The following is a 24192-nucleotide window of genomic DNA, read 5'->3' as shown; positions in this document are numbered from 1 at the left end:
AAACATAGCAGATGATAGTGCCGATCGGATGTGGCATCTGTATACTATGGACACATTCTTGTTTTTAATAGGGCCTGTGTCGTTAAATCTTAAACGAAACATGATAATATAGGCTATGCATGTGTCGTTATTTATGTGACGATAAGTGAATGACAAAATGATTGTGTTTATTTTCACACGGCCTGGGTCGTTGCTTACAGTTGGGATTACGAAAGTGGCTTGCATGAATCTTAAATAAACATGATAATATAGGCTATGCCTTTGTCGTTATTTACGTGACGATAAGTGAATGACAAAAATGATTGTGTTTATTTTCACACGGCCTGGGTCGTTGCTTACACTCGGGACAACATATAACGATTCAGGCAATGTGAAAATGGCTTGCATGAATCTTAAATAAAACATGATAATATAGGCTATGCATGTGTCGTTATTTATGTGACGATAAGTGAATGACAAAATGATTGTGTTTATTTTCACACGGCCTGGGTCGTTGCTTACAGTTGGGATTACGAAAGTGGCTTGCATGAATCTTAAATAAACATGATAATATAGGCTATGCCTTTGTCGTTATTTACGTGACGATTAGTGAATGACAAAAATGATTGTGTTTTTTTTCACACGGCCTGGGTCGTTGCTCACACTCGGGACAACATTTAACGATTCAGGCAATGTGAAAATGGCTTGCATGAATCTTAAATAAAACATGATAATATAATCTTAAATAAAACATGATAATATAGGCTATGCGTTTATTACGTGACGATAAGTGAATTACAAAAATGTTTTTATTTTTATTTTCACACGGCCTGGGTTGATGTTTACACTTGGGACAACATTCTTATATAACGATTCAGGCAATGATAATATAGGGTTAACCGTTTGTAATGTAAATTTACAAAAATAAACGGAAGAGGAAGTTATCTATGAATAAAAGCCGGGTTGATGACGGACACATATCCGGACTTCTTTTTTTCCGTTTTTTTCTCAAAATAACCGAAACTGAATAATCATAAGAATGGATGACAAATGCGACTATGCATGGTACCTATAGGACATACAGTCACAATGATCAATCTATTGAGGCAGGAGGAGAAGTCTTCTCGTTTAATAGTATAGATTATCGATAGCTTTAAAATCAGGACCAGAGGTAAACATATTGTATATCTGTGTAGGGTGACCAGAGGTAACCATAGTCAATATCTGTGTAGAGTGACCAGAGGTTGCCATATTCAACATGTTTTAAGGTGACTAAAGATAACCATATGCAATATATTTGTAAAGGTGACCAGAGGTAACATTATTCAACACTGTGTAAGGTGGCCAGAGGTAACCTTATTCAATATATGTGTAAGGTGACCAGAGGTAACCATATTCAAAATTTTGGTAGGGTGACCAGAGGTAACCATATTCACAATTTTGGTAGGGTGACCAGAGGTAACCATATTCACAATTTTGGTAGGGTGACCAGAGGTAACCATATTCACAATTTTGGTAGGGTGACCAGAAGTCATCATATTCAATATCTTTGTAGGGAGACCAGAGGTAACCATATTCAGTAGCTTTGTACGGTGACCAGAGGTAATCACATTCAACATCTTGGTAGTGTGAGGAGAGATTACAAATTAAACATCCAAGTAGGTTTAATAAAGGTACCTAAATTCAATATCTGTGAAGGGTTGCCGGGGTGACCAGAGGTAACCAAATTCAAAATCTTATAATTTTTGGGGGAATTCAATACAAGTGTTGGGTGACCATTGGTAACCAATTTCAATATATGTGTAGTTTGACCAGAGGTCACCACAGTTCATTATTTAAAACGTGACAGGATGTAACAAAATTCAATATCTGTTTAGGGTAGCAAGGTTGACCAGAGGTTACCAAATTCAGTATCTTATAATTGTATGTAAATTCAATATATGTGTAGGGTGACCAGATGTTACTTAGTTCAATATATGTAGGATGACCAGAAGTCACCACAATTAATTATGTAAAAGGTGACAAGATGTAACGAAATTCAATATATGTAAGGGCTTGCCGGGGCGACTAGAGGTAACCAAACTCATTGTCATATAATTTTTAGGGTAACTCTATACATGTGTTGGTTGACCAGAGGTAACCCAATTCAATATCTTTGTACGGTGACCAGAGGTAATCGCATTCAACATCTTGATAGTGTGATGAGAGATTACCAAATTAAACATCTAAGTAGGGTTAATAAAGGTACATAAATACAATATCTGTGAAGGGTTGCCGGGGTGACCTGAGGTAACCAAATTCAATATCTTATATTTTTTGGGGGAATTCAATACATGTGTTGGGTGACCATAGGTAACCAATTTCAATATATGTGTAGGTTGACCAGAGGTCACCACAGCTAATTATTTAAAACTTGACATGATGTAACAAAATTCAATATCTGTTTAGGGTAGCAAGGTTGACCAGAGGTTACCAAATTCAGTATCTTATAATTGTATGTAAATTCAATATATGTGTAGGGTGACCAAAGGTTACTAGGTTCAATAGATGTGTAGGGTGACCAGAATTCACCACAATTAATTATGTAAAAGGTGACAAGATGTTACGAAATTCAATATATGTAAGGGCTTGCCGGTGTGACCAGAGGTAATCGCATTCAACATCTTGGTAGTGTGATCAGAGATTTCCAAATTAAACATCTAAGTAGGGTTAATAAAGGTTCCTAAATTCAATATCTGTGAAGGGTTGCCGGGGTGACCTGAGGTAACCAAATTCAATATCTTATAATTTTTAGTGAATTCAATACAGTCATGTGTCGGGTGACCATATCCAGAAATCAACGCCACTTTGCTTATTTGAATATTATACTAAAGAAATCGGATACGGGTCACGGAAATTACTAAAAATGATAGGGAATTTTGAAAAAATTGTCTTTTTTAATTTTAATTTAAGTGATAGACAGGTTGCCGGGGCAGAAAATGAATATACACAACAATATTCACCATTTAAACGAAACATAATGACTGATGTTGCAAAAATACAGGTTCCTGAGCTATTTTAAATATCGAAGCGAGAGGCCTTTATCATTGCAGTGTAAAATACAGGCTACAATGGCTGAAACGTCAAATTTGCCAACTTCGTGTTGAAAATTGGCTTACAATGTCATTACAAAAACAGGTTGCCGGGGTGGATTTTGAAACTTGAATTTCCAAAGAATAAGCAAGTCCAAACCTTGTATGTGTAGTCGTTGAACTCTAGGTTCCCACGTAAAATTAAAATGTCACTATTTCAAGAAGAATAAACTCACGAAAGCACGAAAAAATCACTAAATTCACGTTCATTGTTTTGATTTTGGCCGCCTGACAACTTTACGGAAATATCAAAGTGATTGTAAATAAGGACTCTGTGACGGGCAACTTATAATATCCGTGTTTTAAAGATTTTAATGATATCAAGCCTATCAACTAGTCCAGTTCAAACTACTATCACGTGGTACAATTCTCATTTACATATTATGAATATTAATTAGCAAAACCACTACTCATTTCTGGCTATGCCATAGGTAACCAATTTCAATATATGTGTATGGTGACCAGAGGTCACCACAGTTAATTATGTAAAACGTGACATGATGTAACAAAATTCAATATCTGTTTAGAACGGCAAGGTTGACCAGAGGTAACCAAGTTCAGTATCTTATAATTGTAGGTAAATTCAATATATGTGAAGGATGACCAGACGTTACCAAATTCAATATATGTGTAGGGTGATCAGAGGTCACCACAATTAATTATGTAAAAGGTGACAGATGTAACGAATTTCATGGGGTGATGGGGGCATTCAGTATCTATATTTGTGTCAGGTAATTATAAAAACCACTGTAAATTTATCTGCAAAGGGGGTAAGGTTAAAGAAGTATTTGTTTCAATTGACCAGTGTAACTGTAAGCACTATTGTTTTCTGTGTAGGGTGACCAGAGGTAACCAATGGCAGTAGTAAGGTACCTGAGTTCGAAGCATACCATCTTTTTAGTTATATGTCATGAGAGTGCAATGTAGGCCATTAGGTTATTTTTTTCTGAAAAATAAGCCATGACACTCGCTTTAAGATATTATTAAATTAAATGGGTGAATCTTCTACGCATTTTCAATTGTTTGTTTTGAGTTTATCATTATGATTATTGATTATTTGTGTATTCTTTTTTACTTTTTGTATCGCTCTCAACAGTATCCTTTGAAATATGGTTATTCCGGAACTTTGCATTAGGCTAATATTCGTATTGTATAGCAGCAATTATAAACTGTGTATCACCTTCGTAACTTACTTTCACTTTAAACCGGCACTCATGTACTATTTTTTGTCGCGTATAGACTCAATTTTAACCGTTTCTGTTCAGGTGATCAGTGGGCACCGTTCAGCTTAACTATCATCCTTGTGCCATCCATTCCCACCTGTCAGAAATTAACTGGAATGGCCCATTGTAAACTCGTTTCTGTCCCTTTGCCGCAAGGTAACTTTCTCATCAACAATGGAATTTGAAGAAACTCCGTCACAGGACGGGTTAGGCATGAGACCTGTATTAAAGCTTAAAAATGAAAACCCTCATAAAGCAAGTCTTCCAAGATCATGCCATGTCAATTTTGAACACACGAATCGTTGCCGTAAGGGGAGGTATCCCGGTCGAAAGCGATCTCGCAAACTTCCCAGCTGCACTACGGACTGGGATATTACAGATTTGGATTCTGTTGCTGTCTATTATAAAGATAAGCCAGATAAAATGTCGACAATACTTGACATGGTTTACAGTGAAACAGAGATGTTTGGAGGTTTAACTTCAGAACAATCAGAATTTGTAAAAACTCTAGAGAACTGTTTTACCTTCTCATTTGACACCAATGACTTACTTGTTTATTCCAGTCAAAGATTAGACATGTTATTAATAGACAGCATCAAAGAAGATGTGACTGGAAATGGAAGGTAATAATCCATGAACACAACAGAGCTCTCATTATGGAGCAGGGAGGGTAGGAGGGGTTCTGATCCCGAAATCACGGGCTTAAAAACATTGAAATCTTGAAGTACCGAAATTTGAAGAAAAAAAAAAGAATTCCTGGATCTCGAAATCCCTAGCTTAAAAACACCCGATTCTGGAGTCTTGATAAAGGTCGTATCCACTATGGAGAGTCCTGGACTCCTGTAAATCTGGGTATCGGTATACATGGTATAGTCGGTTTCACAAAAAATAAACTTATGCCGAAGTTTTTTTGTAAGCAGACTGGTTTGTTTCTGACTTTAATACGATCAATCTTATTGTAAGTTTTTCTGTGAATCTGACTTCTGATCTGTTCTCCCCCAATACACTTTCCCACCCTTCACATTCACATCACACACTTTCGCCCACCAAATCTGTTCAAATCATTCACCTTTGCACTTAATTTTTATTCAATTCCAGTTGAATTATTACAAATGTAGATAATTTTCTATATGTATATGTCGTTTACAAGTTGCGATTTTGTACAGGTATAATGCAAAAATACAAGTCACTCTGTTATGATGTAAAAGTATTGTAGGTAATTATGTATCATGTTTATAAGGCGTAGTTTACCGATTGTCACCTTATACACATAGTAAACAATCAACAAAAAAGCATGGATATTGAGCACATGTGTAACATGTACAATCAGACAATCAATGATAATAGTTTATTTCAATGAGAGATCCATGCGCATTGCGATCACAGGATTTTTTAGGAAATGGGTCACGCTAAGGTCACTTTGCATTCGGAAAATATGCTTCCTGGAAGCAAGCAATACAAAAAGTGTACTTTATATGATCTAAATGTGCACAAATCAAAGAATTTTCTGCAGAAAAAGTATATGTACATACATGTAGGTTTTATAATGAAAACTATCTATTTAGTTGTAAAAAAACATACTTTTATTTTGAGGTTTCATCATGTTCATATGACTTTAATTTAGTTCAAATATATTATAGCAAATTTATGAACAGAAAATAATATTTGTGTTTATGTTGTACATGAGGAAATGAAACTGATCCACACAAAAAATACAAGCATTATGTTAATTATGTATCATTATTACTGCTAAATAGTACTTGACATGTTTATAAACAGCTAAATTTGGTATTATTGTGTTGTGTGTTTAAAAATCATGATTGTTGTTTTAACTTCCTTTGATGAAATACTACCTGAGAATACAAAACTTATGCTTGAATTTATCAATCTTTATTGTCCCAATTGGAAAACTAAAACAATTACCATGATTACAGGAAAGAATCTATGTGTATTACATTGTACATGTAGATATGACAAAATCAGGTTGTACTGACACATACGATTCCATTATTATATACTGTCATCTGGCAAACACATATATATCTACCACTCCATGATTTATGTGGTTTATATTTACAAATTGTGACTTTGATGAGAGTTGCATGTCTTATTGGCACTCATACCACATCTTCTTATATCTATTATGATAGAACCAACATATTTTCAAAGTATAAGATACAATGTTTGCCTATTTGGGTGCTAGCCCTATCTAACATGTCTAATTTACACATGTTTAATTTCAGAATTCTGACAAATCTTGGTGAACATTTTATTAGAAATTTGATACTGATGATTAAGTGTTATGATTTTGAAAATGAAGAAAGCTTGAGGAAAGATGGAAGAAAATCTGGATCAGAAGCTGTGTTTATAGATTTGTATACAATATTTGTGAGAATGACTGGTGTTTTAGCAGGGTAGGTATATTTATATAAGCTCCTAAGGTTAATAGGTTTGTGTATACAATTTTTGTAAAAATGTCTAATGTATTACCTACATGTACATGATGTATGATTGCCAATGAGAAAAATCTCCAGAAGAGACCAAATGACACAGAAATTAACAACTATAGATCACTGCATGGCCTTCAACAATGAGCAAAGCGGCCATAGGTCCATATGACATAGTCAGCTATAAAAAGCCCAGAAAAAGACAAATATAACCAATTCAAACAAAAAACTAACAGACTAATTTGTACATAAAAACCTTTTTTGACAGTTTATTCACATACGTTTTTTTTAAATAATCCAGATAAAAGTTTCAATTCTATGTTTTCTTTGTAGTTGTATCCTTATTTACTATATAGTATCACCAATCATACTTTTAATTCATTTTGAATAGTGGAAAAATAGATCTGAACTGACCTCCAAATGTCAATGATCCATGATTCAGAAATGAGGAGTACCCAAATGCTTCCATGCCTAAAATTAGTCATCAAAAATCAAAAGACAGATATAGTTAGTTATAATTCGTTAAAAATTTAGAACAATTTGACATTAGTACATGCTTAGTATTCATGATTTTTAAAAATGGATGCTTGTAAAATATTTTATTTGCACATTTTTAAAAGATAACTTTTTGTGAATGTCGCATGGCAATGGTTCCATAAATTTTACTTTTTCAGTGAATGCAACTGTTGATACATTGTAGTTTTTCTAATAATACTGAAACTAGAGCATTATTAAATTAGAGCAAATCTGACATGGGTTAAAAATGTTCATCAGGTCTAGATTCACACACATCAGACAACCTGCTGTTGGGTTGCTGCCCCTGAATTGGTAATTTTAAGGACATTTTTCAGTTTTGAGATATTATCTTGATTTTTTTAATAGATAGAGATAGAGATAGACTGTAAACAGCAAAAATGTCAACATGATTATAATTGTAATCTTGTACAAAAATCTTTTCCTCTGAAACTACTCAGTTAAGTTCATTTTGGATAAAGATAACTGTAAACGTCAAGAATGTTCAATAAAGTAAGGTCTACAAACAAGTGACATCACCAAAACAGAATTTTGTCATGAATTCTATTTTCTAAATATTGTGGAGTGTCGTTAGTTTACTATGCCATACTGTGCCCCTACAGCCATGACAGCACATATACCAAGGTGGGCGACACCGACTTTTAGAGCCTCTAGTTATTCTTATATTTATGTTGTATTATTATTTCCTGTGGTTTCAGTCCAGGTGCAATGTTCAAGTCGACAATGAATATTCTTCAGAAAAGTGTAACAGCAGAACCAGACGTTGTAATTCTTGCTGGGAACATACTTGAGAATCCAAGAGTGGTGTGTGCTGTGTCTGTTGTAGAGGTATGTTTCATAATGGAATTTTCACAATAGATATAGAAAGATGTGTTGTGAGCGCCAATGAGACAATTCTCCATCCAAATAACAATTTAAAGAAGTAAACCATTATAGGTCAATGTACGGCCTTCAACACGGAGCCTTTGCTCACACCGAACAACAAGCTATAAAGGGCCCCAAAATGACTAGTGTAAAACCATTCAAACGGGAAAACCAAAGGTCTAATAAGTCACAAGTCAGGAAAGGTCTTATTTTTAGAATTGGTAGCCATTTTGAAATCGGTATAGAAACCATGTGAGCAATATGTACTCTTTACTGTAAAGCTTTTAGAAAATGCATTTACTAATGGGTGATAAAAATAACCAAATCATTGAAGACATACTACATACAGTCATGCAGTTTCATTTCCCACAACACCCTTTGAGTTCTGTTTTCGATCAAGCCCAGAGTATGCTGTCAATTTCCATTTGTTAAGCTCACCTGTCCAAAGGGCAAAGTTAGCTTTTCTCATCACTTGGCGTCAGTCATCCTTCGTCGTTAACTTTTACAAAAATCTTCTCCTTTTAACTTACCGGGCCAAATTTTACCAAACTTGTCCACAATCATCATTGATGTCTAGTTTAAAAAAAAGTGTCTGGTGACCCGGCCAAATACCAAAATAGCCCCCATGGCTAAAAATAGAACACAGGGGTTAAATGTAGATTTTGGCTTATATCTCTGAAATCAAAGTGTTTAGAGCAATATGACATGTGGTAAAATTATTTATTTGGTCATTACCTATCTGCCTCGAAATTTTCAGATGAATTGGACAACCCATTGTTAGGTTGCTACCACTAAATTAATTATTTTAAGAAATGTTTGTGGGTTCTGGTTATTAGCTTGAATATTATTATAGATAGAGATAAACTGTAAACAAGCAATTATGTTTAGCAAAGTAAGATCTACAAATAAATCAACATGACCAAATTGGTCAGTTGACACCTTAAGGAGTTATTTCACTTTATAGTCAATTTTTAACAATTTTTCGTAATTTTTTGTAATCTTTTACAAAAATCTTTTCCTCTGAAACTACTAAATTGAATTTAACCTAAGTTGTACACAATCATCATAAGGGTATCTTGTATAAAAATTTTGTCTGATGACCCTGCCCGCAAACCAAGATGGCCGACATGGCTAAAAGTAGTATATAAGGTAAAATGCAGTTTTTGGCTCTTATCTCTAAAAGCAAAGTATTTCGAGCAAATCTGCCTCGATAAAATTGTCCATTAGGTCAAGATCTATCTGCCCTGAAATTGTCTGACCATTTAGGCAATTTGTTGTTGGTTTGCTGCCCCTTAATTGGTAATTTAAGAAAATTTTACAGCTTTTGGTTGTTATCTTGAATATTATTAAAGATGAAGATAAACCGTAAAAGATAGTAAACAGCAATAATGTACAGCGTAAGACCTACAAATAAGGGACAACACCAAAAGATCGATGTAGGATAAAAAACTTAAATCAAATAGTTTTGGGGTGGATGGTTAACATTGCTGAAAGTTTTTTTTAATTTAAAATTGATTTTACATATCTCCAATTTATAGGTAAATCAATTTTTTCCAAATGAAGTTAAGAGGGGGAGGGGGGTCAGTGAAAAAACTATGTGAATTAAGTTTTATATCCTACATTGAAATTTTTATGTCATCCCTGAGTCAACATGACCAAAATAGTCAATTAACCCCTTTAGGAGTTATTGCCCTTTATAGTAAATTCTTAACAATTTTCATAAATTTTTTTTAAATTTTTACGAAATATTTTCCACTGCAACTACTCGCCCATATTCATTATAGATAGAGATAATTGTAAGCATCAAAAATGTTCAGTAAAGTAATATACAAACACATCACTATCTGACACCAATACACAATTTTGTCATGGATCCATCTGTGCCCTTTGTTTAATATGCACATGGACCAAGGTGAGCGATTCATGCTCTTTAGAGCCTCTAGCTTTTAACCTAAAGCACAAGACAAGTACACAATGTTTTTGCAATTTTTATGTCAAGTTTTTCATGTTCTGGGTCTCCCTTAACCACTCTCTATATCTTGGCTTCAAGACAAACCAACATCTGTCAACTAAACACTACACAGTAAAAATACAGGCTGCGCAACGGTAACCTTTAAAAGGTGAACCCTGGGCATGGCTTAAAGGTCAGCAGTTACTGCTTCTCTAATGAATACATCTCATCATTCTTGCTCAATTCAATTCTGTTATATCTGTGTTTCTATTGACCCTAAACCACAAAATTAAATATGATAGAAAGAAATGTGAATACATTGCCAACATTCTTTTTTAGTATGGTTGATTTAGTTAGGTAAGTTTCAACAAAGTTTTACTACTATAACTATAAAATGAAAAAAAAATACCACTTTATAAATTTTGTATATACATGTCTGATGTGCTTTTCTTGTTAGCTTAATAAGGAATGCTCAAAACTAAGAATGTTAAAGCAGAGTGTATAAAAATAAGTTAATACAGTTGTCTCCTACTTTGCATATTTTTTTTTTGTCCAAAAGCAATAACTTAACATATTTCTGTTTTTCAATTTTTTATAAATATCTTATACAGACATGACGGCTAACTCAATTTTCAAAATACCTTATATTTACATTGCATAGCTCTTTAAAATAATTTTTTCTGCACAATTTGTTTCAAAATGCTAGATAAATTGCTGAAATCAAGCTAAAATGTAAATTTTGTAACAATCCTTGAAGAAATCAAATGTAGAAAAATGAGAGTGCAATTCAATGCAATTTTTTCCAATCAGCATAACTTTTTATGGCCCATTCATGGGCATTATGTTTTCTGGTTTGTGCGTCTGTCTGTCTATTTAACTGTCTGTTCGTCCTTTCATCCTGCTTCAGGTTAAAGTTTTTGGTCGAGGTAGTTTTTGATGAAGTTGAAACCCAATCAAGTTGAAACTTAGTTTTAATTTTAATGCCAAATAAGAGATTTTCCCCATTCTCACGGTCCACGGAACATAGAAAATGACATTGTGGATGGGGCTTTCATGTACTGGGGACACATTCTTGTTTGCAAATAGTTGATTGCACTGATAATTTTTTAACATGGCCCACACATAGCTGATATAAACCTTTGGTGTAAACTTGATGGTATTTTGTCAAGAACTATTCATGTTGAGAGCACTAACAATACTATTTTTGTATTATTAATATTTCCGAGACAATAACTCTTTTAAAAGCAGTTGGTTAAATGGCACTGATTTTTAAAACCTGTCTAAGACATTGCTGATATAAACCTTTGACATAAATTTCATAAAATCTGACAAGAGTTGTAAATGTGCGAGCGCTTACAAGATCAGACATCATTAACTGGGTAATTTTACGTCCCTTAAAACATGTTCTCTGTGGGACATAAAAGGACCTTAGAAAAAAAGCAATGCATTTTACATACATATAATGTTAACTTTCAGATACAGTGTGTGGAGAAAAGTATGAGTAGTTGTCAGCATGAGCATACAAGATTAAAGAAAAACAGACAGAAAGATCCTGAAACATCATCATCACTATCATCATCATCATTTTCTAGTGATAGTGAACACTCAGATAATGATGAGAAACCTATTCATGATAAACCACATATTTTTAAAAGAATTCCCCCAAAACTTTTAGCACAGCATGGTGGACAACTTCTAGTTCTTTCTCAGCTATATACTGGTCAGCATTTCACCAAGGATAAGTTAAAAAAGCTAATTCCTGGAATTATTGTCATGGGAACCCAGGTAAGAGGTTTATAGAAGTAAAAAAAAGTAGCTATGATCAATCCACTGATATTGATAAAAAAAAGATACAGGTTAAATTTACCCCGTTTTAAAAAAGTGGGGGTATACTGTTTTACCTCTGTCTCACTCTGTCTGTCTGTCTGTCCCAGGTATATTTTTCGTCACATCTCATCAGGAACAATATAATTTTAAAGAATTTCTGAAATTTGATTTCAGGGTCAGCTATACCATATGATATGTTTTCAGATTAATACCTCAACAACTTTCTGGGCTGGTGTAGGTATCATCCGTGAGCAGTAGCTATCAGTTTTACTTGGTTTTTTTTTATAATTTTAAAGTAAGGAAATGTTTTGTTAGTATGCATATATCCATGTGAATAGTTGAGATGAACTTTATAATATTGCTTAGTCTACCCATTATTTTCTTGCATGAACTGAATTGCGTAAATTGCAACACATCAGGATGGTGTTTCGTTTGTGACTTCAGCCACCTACATAAATTTGGGCTGATTTTGACAATACAATGCACATATATAGGGTACTAGCACCATTAAGTCATGCTAAATTACTGAAATCTTTACAATTCTAGCATTTTTGTTAAATTGTGGACAGTTTTCGTGTGAAACGAAAGTGGCCGCATTCGTGTTCATCCTTAGTATTAGAATGTAAGTTGTATTTTATGATAATACATAACATATAATATAAAGGTTAAAGATGAACACGGATGCGGCCACTTTAATTTTTGACAAAAACCATCTGAAAAATGGCATTTTTAAGCATATTTGGTAGATTTTTCATATTTCAGATTGAAACGGTGCGTTTTTTATAACTAAATACGTTAAAATCTTTCACATACAGTAATTGATTCAAATAAAATAGACACTTGAGTGTTTAAAAAGTGGTCTAAATCTTTCGTCAGATGAACATGAAATTTGAGGCCAAAATCGGTCCTTACCAGACCTCCTTTACAGCTTTGGTAATCTTAGTACTGTGTTTTGCCTTAACCAAACATTATGACACTTATACACAATACTTATTACCATCAAAATTAGGCTTCACTTTCACTTCTCTCATATTAAATCCCCATTTACAATGAGGAAACAAAATCTCAATTTGCAGTTTCTGCACTCTAATATAAAAGAGGGACCAAAGATACCAAAGGGACAGTCAAACTTATTCCTAAGTAATATAAGTTTGCTTTAATATCACCACTTTTGTCATTCTTATATTATGTCCCATTGTAAATTGAAAAAAAAATAGAATTACCTGTATGTGTTCCAAGCAGGGTTATCAATGTCCTTTGGAAACATTCTTTATTTATTTAATAAAGAGAAATAAAAGAGCTTGTTACTTCATATTTTATATAATATGTCAACATCTAAAATGATCAGCAATACGAGATTTACAAAATTGCATATATGACTTATACCATCAACTCAGGGCTGTTCCATTAAAACATACATGGTACCCATGGAAGGCTCTTTAAAAGTGACCACAGTGACCACCCATAGAAGCAATTTAAGAGTCCTGCAAATATTTAAGTATAAACAAGATGAATGCTGTAAATACATTTAATTATTTGTGCTTTCAGGTGACTTTTACATTACTTGAGTACAGTGTCAACCATATGAAAGATTTATTCCTAAATAATGTAAATGGAAAAGAAAGAAGCTACATATATTACACAGAGCCAATGGATTACCTCAAGAAGGAAGATCGTAATTTATTGTGTGAATCCATTGTGAGGTTGAGTAATGTAAAACACTGATTCAAAGTGTACAATCAGTTTACCCTGAGGAACAAAAATCTAAGATATGATGACGTCACATTGAGGAACATGGCCTAAAAAATACATTAACATACATGTATGATTGATGAACATGGGATCTATATATACATTAGCATAATCTTGGGGAAAAAAGACTCAAGATATCATGACGTTATATTGAGAAACACAACCCAAAAACATAACAACAAATGATTGAGCAATATGGATCCTATATATTCAATTGAATAACATTTAGGAACGAAAATACAAGATATCATGACTTTTAAAAAGGAGAAATATTGCATCCTATTAGCATAAGATTAAGAAATATGGATCCTATTTTACAGCATCATAACCTTAGGGAACAAAGATCCAAGATATCATGATGTCATATTGAGAAATCTTGCCTCCAAAAATAATTAACATGGATCCTATATGTACAGAAGCTTTACCTTCAGGAACAAATTATCCAATATATCTTAACGTATTATTAATGAACATGGCCCAAAACAACTTAAACATAATGAAATGCTAGAAAGTTTTAGCTTATAATATGATGGATGGATGGTGTCTGGATATTCTAATGTCAATATTATATTTCCAAATAAACATTTTTGAGTTATAACCAATATCTTAACCAGTTTGTTTGTGAATGACTCATGAGGGGAGAAAGAACCCCTTTTGGTTTAAGGATCAATATGTCAATGTCAAAGCAGCTGAAATTTTGTAAATAAAATTATTTCTGGACGTTATTTTTTTTAACTGTGTTTACTATCTTGAAAATTAATAGAGATATAAAGCAAAAGTGATCAGCCAAACATAATTTATAACACGTTAGACATAGATGAATAAAGGCAACAGTAGTATACCGCTGTTAAAAACTCGTAACTCCATGGACAAAAAACAAAATCGGGGCAACAAACCAAAACCGAGCGAAACGCATTAAATATAAGAGGAGAACAACGACACAACACCGAAACGCAACACACACAGAAACAGACCAAGCATCAGACAAAATCCCACGACAACAACAAACATAACATCCAAACCAAATACATGAATCTGAGACAAACAAGAACCGTACCACGTCTTATCTTAATATCTCATAAATAAGAGAAAACAAACGACACAACATTAAAATGCAACACACACAGAAACGAACAATAATATAACAATGGCCATCTTCCTGACTTGGTACAGGAAATTTTTAAAGGGGAATAAAAATGGTGGGTTGAACCTGGTTTTGTGACATGCAAAACCTTGCACTTTAATGGCAAAGTTAAATATAACATTGAAATGACAACATAATATTACAGGACTACAATACAAATAAATAGGAGAACATATTAGACAAAGAAACACATGATTAATAGATAACAAAAAGATGAAGCTGTAGTCTGACTCTTCTAATGAGTTTGCCTGAAGAAGACAATTTTAAGTATAGTTTGTGTAATTGCATATTTTTTTTTCAAAATAGAAACTGTTTATATATAAATAGAATTTCGAAGACAAGATCTACAACAACCTAATTTGCTGAAATGGTTTGTCAACTTTATATGCTACATGTACTTATTGCCCTTATCAAATTTTAGCATTTTCATAAAAAAAATAAGAATATGTGGTGCAGTTGGCAATGAGACAAATCTTCACAATAGACCAACTATAGGTCACTGTACAGCCTTCAACAATGAGCGAAGCCCATACCGCATAGTCAGCTAGTATGATACGATTTGTGCTCTACCTTAACTTCCTTAAGTTTCAGTAAGAAGAGCGTACATACAGCCTTAAACATCGAGGAAAAACCATACCGCAGAGCTAGATAAAAGTCACAGAAATGACAAATGTTAAACAATTCAAAAGAGAAAACTAAAGGCTTAATTTATGTTAGAAAAAAATGAATGAAAAACAATTATGTTACACAGCAACAAATGACAACCATTGAATTACAGGCTCGTGACTTTGGACAATCAGATAGAGAATGGGTGTTAGCTGGTGCCAACCCTCTAAACATGGGACAGTGGTTCAACAGCGCTCAACCGAAAACAAATATAATGAATTCAAACTGCAACAAACAACAAATACCACTCAATTACATGCTCCAGACTAGGGGAAAGGCACATAATTTTATATAGAATGTGGTTTGGTTAAACCTGGTTTGAAAGGTACAACCCTCCTCAAGTTAAAGATCTATAAATTAGTGAACAAAGTGAAATTGTCTGTTGATTCCCTACATGAGTTGTTGCCCTTAAACCCGATTTTAACGTCGTCATAAGCAGTTGAAAATTTAAAATTTGGCAAAAATCATCAATGTTTTATTTAGTTTAAAAAGTGTTATTGGTGACCTCATTTCCTGTCGTTATCTTGGAATTTATAATAGATAGACAGAAACTTTGTGTTTGTAATTATCTGCTGTTTTATGTGGTTCAATTCTGATTAAACACCTGAAATACTCCTACAGATATCCTTTTATAAAAGGAATCTTACCTAAACAAGAGATCGTAACATATTGCTAAAAGTGAATGCTAATATGCAGCTACATTTTTGTGTAACACAATTTTCGGAAATTTCAACAAAAAATTACTGTTCATGTTCTATAACTATTTTAGAAAACTTGCAGACATCAGTTATAAGTTACCATAACGCTCAAGGGTATCTTGTTATCAAAAACTTGACTGTTATGTTGAGTGTTTTTTTCATTCCCGTTTCACATTTGGCGCCTACGTAGGGACGTATAGAATTTAGAACGAATTTTGTCGAGCCTGCAACTTTGTTGCAGAAACCTCGACATAGGTATAGTGATCTGGCGGCGGCAGCGTTAGCTTACTTCTTAAAAGCTTTATATTTTAGAAGGTGGAAGACCTGTATGCTTCATACTTTGTATATATATGCCTCATATTACGAACTTTCTGTCAGTCACATGTCCAATGTTTTTGCCTCATTTTCGTGGTTCAGTGACTACTTGGATTTTTTTTTATATATTTTTTGTGTATGGAAGGACTGTGAGGTGTACATGTTCAACTGGTAGGTGTCATTCTCTCTTATTATAAGTAATAGGATAACTATATTTGGTATGTGCGTAACAGTTTTTACTTGACCTCGACCTCATTTCATGGATCAGTGAACAAGGTTAAGTTTTGGTGGTCAAGTCCATATATCAGATACTATAAGCAGTAGGGCTAGTATATTCAGTGTATGGAAGGACTGTGAGGTGTACATGTTCAACTGGTAGGTGTCATCTGACCTTGACTTCATTTTCATGGTTCTGTGGTAAAAGTTAAGTTTTTGGTCTTTTTTTCTAATACTATATGCAATAGGTCAACTATATTAGGTGTATCGAAATATTTTATGATCTATATTTTCACGGTTTCTTGCTAAGATTATTTGTGTTTTCGTCTGTTTTCTTAATTTATAAGCAATAGGTCAACAATAATTATTGTATAGAAGAATTGTTAGCTGTACATGTCTGCCTGGCATGGTTCATCTGAACTTTACCTCATTTTCATGGTTCAATGACCAATGTTTTGTTTTCTTGGTTAATGTTGAGCATATGTAAGTGTAATAAAGCATTATTTTTAGGACTATCAACATAATATCAATGATTAGAAAAGAAGGCGAGACATTTCAGCGTGTGCACTCTTGTTTATGCTTTTTAAACTATATAATTTGGAATTTGGAAATCATTGGTAATTTAAATATATATATATCAAACTCTTGTTAGAAACTTTGCCACAAATGAGTTTATATATCTCTGGTAAATAACCATCAGAACTCTACAAAGTCTCGTCTCTTTATTTGCACCCGTGAAAACCCCTTTTACAATATACCACCACATACATTGCATCAGATTTAATCAACTATAGAACTATATACTTTTCACTTGTATTTCAATAATTAGATTACAGATTACTTCAAAAGTCAATAAGGAAATTAAAATAATTTAAATTGTTATAGACGAAACAATATCTAATCAAATATGAAATAATAACATGCGAGGCTAAATTAACAATGTGCGTCCTACGTTTCATATCCTATTGCATTAAATGTTAATCCGTTTAAAAAAATTGTGTAATCAAATGCATCAAATTGTGTGGACATAACACACTCATGATGATAAATATATCATATAGATCTTCAAAATGTCCAATGAATTAATAATGTCCAATTTCCTGGTGTTATTAAATTAATTTAGCGTAATGTTTTATATATAGCAACTAAAACAGATTACTATAAATACTTGATCGCAAAACGATTCAACAAAATTATAATTTCTCGCAACATAACTAAATCTCGGTGAGTTATCTTAAGTTACTTTGATTTTGATTTGATAATCTTTTGACATCATTGCATGTTTTGATGTGTACAATCTGTATCAGAGAGACTTATCCAAATTTATTTTTACCTAGAAATTTACAAAACTTAGTATTTACAGCTGTTTTCATGTGTATCAGTATCGTCGTTCAATTTCTTAAAATTGTATATATACTGTAAGATTAAAATAATAAAAATACCGAACTCTAAGGAAAATTTCAAGCGGAAAGATCGTTATCATTATTAATGGCAAAATCAAAAGCTTAAATAGACCGAACCAGAGACATATACTATTATTGATTTTATGTCCCTGACCAAACGAATGAAAAATAACTATCATATTCTTAATTTGGTACAGAAATTTTCTTATGTAAAAAATAGATGTTCAACCTAGGTGCATAGCTAAACGTTTTACTTGTATGGCAGTTGCATATAGTTTTATTACATTGGCAATTAAGTGTGAGCAAAATAAATACTAAGTAAAGACGTCATAAGGTTTGGTGCAACCTTCAAGTGGGTCTCCTGGTGTCTAATCGTGACGCGGGATTGGCCGATCGTTTGTAAGAGTGAAAAAGCAAGCGTTATCAATAAAACAAACCAATAAGCGCGGGGTCAGGATTAAACACTCCTTCCACAATTGAGACGCCCAGTCAATATTGTGTTATAATTGTAATGCTTTAACATTTACTATAATGAAATAACGTGTGAATCACTAGAGTTTATACATGTTTTTGTACTACCTAGTATCTCTGATGATAGCAGTTAACCCTCTGTTACAAAATCACTACTTAAATTTTAATTAACTTTAACAATCAAAATAATAAAGGTTGTACATCTATCACGGTGGGTATGGTTGTCCTGCGAGAGAACGTACTGTGCTGGTGATTTGGTCCTGACGGGTGCTGGTGGGTCCTGATTTTGTGCTGGTGGGTTTGTTTACATTGTATCAGAACGGCAATAAAACGACTGTTTTGTTGCTTATTTTTTCTCTGATGTGTCATAAGTACCATGCAAAGTATATTACAACAATATTATATTGCAAAAGTCGTGTAAGTTCGTTAAACGTAATTGTCCTGACGCTGTGCTGGTGATAAGAAAAACGGTCCTGGTTCTGTGCTTCAATGTCCTGGTTCTGTGCTTTTATATTTTAGTTAAAACTGGCATATATTCAAGATCATTGATGCTGTACTGTTATTGACTAATTAGCTGTTGTCTGCTTTCTTGAAATTGACATTGTTGTGAATCTGTTTACTGTTTATGAGAGAAAAAATACCCCTATTTTTTTCAATTTTTTTTTTAAACTAACTGTAATCTTTCTTATTGGCCTGTTAATGGAACCCTTCTTGCCCCCTTTTAAGATAAGAAAATATGTTTACGATTTTCGGGGTTACGATCATTTTGCAAGATCACCAAAATACGTTGTAGTTTATACAATACTTATATAAAGTAGATGATGTGGCTTGTTTGTTGTCAATGGACAAATTTCCATAAGAAACCAAAGGAAGTATGTGTTAAAAACCATACGTCATCGTACGACCTTCAACAATAACCCATAAAATAAAAATGTAAAAGGTTTTACATAAAAATTTGAGAGCAAAAATATAGAACAAAGGACTTTCTGAGCGTTTGAATCATGTCTTTAGCAGCTTAAAACACATTTGTTTGTGAAAAATTGAGTGCTGACTCTAAGAATGACAATAGTATTGCGGGTTTGTTTGTTTGGTGTTTCATGGGGAGATGGGGGTGGGGGAGGGATGGGGATAAGTTAGAGCGAGGTTACAGTGAAAGCTTGGAATAGTTTCCCGTAAGATTTAAAAGCTGTATTGTAAAAGAAAAATGTATCGTATAGCTGTTAAGAATCACTTGTTAGATTTTTCCAACATATTTTTTTTGTCTAAACGGTTATCAGGTAATTTTTTTTTCGAATGTTCGATAGAACACTAAAAAAAGTCACTATTTTATGAAAGGGCAGGCTAGAATATGTCAGAGAATGAAGACGAGATAACCTAGAGAACACTAACAAAATTAAGATTTCTTAGCTTTATCATTTCAAAATAAATATTTTTGATAAAGAATTACGGGGGAGGAAGTGAACAATGTGTCCTTCTTTTCTATATATAAATATTTTTCATGAATACAAATAAAATGTGCCTTGATTATAATTGAAAATGAGTAAATGGAAAAAATACCCAACTAAAATACACTTTTATTTTAATATTGGAAATATCACTAAGCTTTTAAGTTTTGTGTGTCAAACACACCATCTCTGTAGTAATGACTCCTTACTAAGATATTTCACTTCATTCATTTTTTTTTCTGCATTTTTTTATATTGTGAATTCATAGAATTATTATATTATAATGTAGCCTTAATTTATATTTAAAAAAAACTGAATCTAAAGCCAGATATATCAAACATTTTTGTTTCCATCTATCCGTTTTCAGGACTTTAACAATCAACAATAACACGCCTGGAAAATGCGTACTCGGCTGTCTGTAATCGACCATTTTTAGACACCACAGGCTCCTAAGAAAACAAGCCGGGGTGGGGGTTTAAAGATGCAAATTAAGTACTTGTGGCCCTCCTGTGGCCTGTCAATTCCGAAATGTGCAAACTGCAATAGTATCAAAACAGCACAGACAATGAATAATAGAGATATAATTTTGTACATATATCAAGGGGAAACTTCTTGCAAGCATTATCATTTATAGTTCATTATTGTATTTAGTAGAAAAAGAGAATTTAGTGAAAATAAAATCACTATTTTTGTAGAGAATTCACAGACCTTTGTACAGAGATTTTTGTTATGTTTAGCATGGGATCAACACAATGGTTCATTACCGAGTAAAAAAATCAAAATGTCTATCTACCTTGCACATTTTAGAAAATTCAGATCAGATAACGAAACTGGTTCCAGCAACATTTATAAGCAATTTAAGATTGTAACCCTCACAGTTTCCATTCACCACAAATATTCTCGTTACAACGAATCATTTTAAATAAAAAAAAATACGTGTTGCAGCCTTTTGTTTATCTATTAATATATGTATACGGATAAAGTTATGAAAGGCAGCAGGGTCATTAGGGTGAGGAGTCCATGTCATCTGAAATAAATGCTAAGCATAGATCTTGAAAGCGACAGATTATCATGACATTAAAAAAAGTCTCTTCTTTTCGACTTTTTTCGAACAAATCGACACATAAAATGAATTATATAGTATTGTGGAATTTTTAACTTATTTTAGATACTACATATTGTTATCTGATATTGGACGAAAGATGTTGCCCTTTTATGATATTATGTAATACAAGTTCAGATCATTTAAAAACACATATTAAACAGCCAAATGGATGCACAAGAGCAAAAATAGAAGTTATAGATCCTGTTGGCAACAATTTTCTGGCTAACTGTAATGATTTTGTAACATTTGTTTCAAATATGACCAACTTCTTATCCAAAATCACCAGCACCGTATCAGGACCCACCATCACAATGACAGGACCCACCAGCACAGTATCAGGACATGAATAAATTGAGAAAATGCTAAATTTTAATAAATTGCAAAGTTTTTTCACAAAATTGTTTTGTCGTGTGGATTGCGGTATAGAAAGCGGACTCAATGAGCATTTTTGTTTTATTTTTTCAGTTCGAGATTTTCTGAAAATGAGCATTTTCGTGTTACGCTTACTGAAACAGTTTAGAGGGTCAATTTTTTAATGGTTTATATATGAACCCATAAGAAACGAAATTGAAAAATCTCAACTGTTTTCTTTCATTTTTTATGAGTGAAAACGTCAAAAATCATCATTTTCGTCTTTGTTTACATTTTTTCATTGATCACCAGCACCCGTCAGGACCGAATCACCAGCACAGTACGTTCTCTCGCAGGACAACCATACCCACCGTGTCTATGAAAACAGACATAGATAATATCTCTACACAGCCTTAATTTTTGTCTAAATCATTTGCGTAAGATTTTCAAATTAAACGTATTGTAAAATATCTGACAAAACTGCTTGATTGATTAGATCTTGTTTTCTATGTAATTGAATGTATGTGATTATTTGCTTAATGTCCATTAGAAAATGGTTCATCCCTTGACCATGTTGACTGTTTGGTATCGATTTCATTCATGTATTGGAAGGATCAAAAGGTTGATTTTTTTAAAACAGTTAACCGTTCTAGTTTTTCTGTTTGAAATGTTTTACACTAGTCATTGGTTGGCCTGTTATAAAAAGATTGCTGTTGCTGTAACTAAAGCTTTAGATATCCAAGGCTCCGTATTTTTGGCCGTACTTTAACCTTAAACGGTTTATTTGTTACTCATTGTGATTTGATGAGAGAGTTGGGACATTGACACTCATACCACTTCTTCTTATTTCTGTATAAAAAAATAAATACAAAAAAACAAGAATATTAAACGTGTATGAAATTGAGTTTTGAATGCTGTCTCGAGACCTTAATAGTGAATAAACTTGACATAAGAAATATTGAAGTATAAGGGTTAAACCGATATAGCCCTTGGTACAGCCTTTTAATTACAGCTTTTCATATTATTATACTTATACTGTTAACCTATCAGTTCACTATTATTTTCCAAATATTTTCAGTCCGTCTTAGGTATCATTCTATCATTTTGCTACTATGTAGAAAGATCAATAATGGATTTTGCATTGTCCGGAACATTCCAGCGTAAGTTGTATACTGAACATTATTGACAGTTAACGTAAAAGTATTAGACGATGTTTTTTTTCTTCTTTTCCTTCGACAGAACGTTCATTCACAAATAGTATCCGCTAATGGTCTGAACACATTAAAAATATGTACAATGATGGTAAGATACAAACGACAACCACTAATTTACAGGGTCCTGACTTGAGATAGACACATTCAGAATGAAGTTGGGTTTAACATGTTTATTGGTGGCTAACTCTAGCTAGTTTGTCAGTAAAAAGAAATATAAGAATCTACATATGTTCTAAAATGTATTATTAAGATAACAAGCATATGATATATCACTTCGCAAATGTTACCATCATATCATTAAAGTCAAACTACACGCTAGTATACTAACTTCAAATCACACATATCATACAAGTATTTCATAACAGTCAACTTAATCATAATGACGTCCATTTAACTTTTTGTTTCTTCTGCTTACAGTCTCATTCCAAACAATGTGACAGTATTTAAAAGTTATATAACAATAAGATCTATATGAATTCTAAAAATTAATTTTTAGACGACTAATTTTATGATATCTCACTTCCAGTCTCTTGTCAACATTTTAAACTAGACGATTCATTTCAAATAATATTTTAGTGTGAAATTTGCCCTTCTTACATTTGTGGAACAAACATCATATTTGTTTTTCGTTCATGATTTTGTATATAAATTAGGCCGTTAGTTTTCTCGTTTGTATTGATTTACATATGTCTATTCGGGACCTTTATAACTGGCTATGCGGTATGGGATTTGCTCAAAGTTGAAGTCTGTGTGGTAATCCATAGTTGTTAATTTATGTCATTTGGTCTCCATACCATATCATCGTATGATTAATATTTAAGTTTTGAAAAAAATCTAGTTATTAGTTAGATCTTGTTTTACTTTCAGTCATCATATTTATCTCATCGATGTTAATGGTATACACTAAAGGCGAAGACTGGGTTCATGTATTTACAGCGACCACTGGAGGTAAGAGTGTCATCCTGAATATGTAATTCTTAAACAGTTAAAGTTTAAAGTCAAAATTATTATCGATGCTGAATAAATATATATGTACATACAGTTGTTTGATAGCGGTTGATTATATTTTTTCTATATGGTACATTGTTTTATAAATATACATTAGTGTTTCTTTCTTTTTTCTTCCTTGTAATCATTGATTTAATTGTATTTATTGATTTAATTTTATTCAAATAATTGTAATCATTTTGTACTCATTTGTACCAAATTTAACTTGTGATTATTCTGCATGTAATTGGCGTATTTAATTGACAATAAAATATATTTGATTTGATGTGATTCTATGGACATCCCTTGTTTGAATTCCCTTAGAGTTTGGTCGTTTGTTTTACTTTTTTTTTTAAATAAATAAAAGAGTAAGATACAAAATGTATGAAATCAACATCCCCAAACAACACTAAAACTAAAGCTTTAACTATTCAAATTCCCAAACAAATAATTATTATATATTCTGTGA

At 32.8% G+C, this 24192-nt stretch overlaps 1 protein-coding gene across 1 annotated transcript; it reads left to right on the top strand.

The window, feature by feature from the left end:
* Positions 1 to 4406: 4406 nt before the first annotated feature.
* LOC134693086 (uncharacterized) lies at positions 4407 to 14433 on the top strand. Its single transcript, XM_063553794.1, has 5 exons — positions 4407 to 4956; positions 6577 to 6747; positions 8013 to 8142; positions 11606 to 11914; positions 13505 to 14433. Exons 1-5 carry the CDS (start codon positions 4508 to 4510, stop codon positions 13679 to 13681), a joined length of 1236 nt encoding a protein of 411 aa, XP_063409864.1. The 5' UTR covers positions 4407 to 4507; the 3' UTR covers positions 13682 to 14433.
* Positions 14434 to 24192: the final 9759 nt, after the last annotated feature.

This window comes from Mytilus trossulus, chromosome 12 (genome assembly GCF_036588685.1).
Source record: "Mytilus trossulus isolate FHL-02 chromosome 12, PNRI_Mtr1.1.1.hap1, whole genome shotgun sequence".
In the NCBI taxonomy this organism is placed as follows: Eukaryota; Metazoa; Mollusca; class Bivalvia; order Mytilida; family Mytilidae; genus Mytilus; species Mytilus trossulus.
This window is presented reverse-complemented; position numbering and strand designations above follow the sequence as displayed.

Coding starts and splice junctions, on each gene's coding strand:
- LOC134693086 (XM_063553794.1), top strand. CDS start 4,508: ATGGAATTTGAAGAAACTCCGTCACAGGACGGGTTAGGCATGAGACCT. Junction 6,748..8,012: donor ATGACTGGTGTTTTAGCAGG/GTAGGTATATTT, acceptor CTGTGGTTTCAG/TCCAGGTGCAATGTTCAAGT. Junction 8,143..11,605: donor GTGCTGTGTCTGTTGTAGAG/GTATGTTTCATA, acceptor GTTAACTTTCAG/ATACAGTGTGTGGAGAAAAG.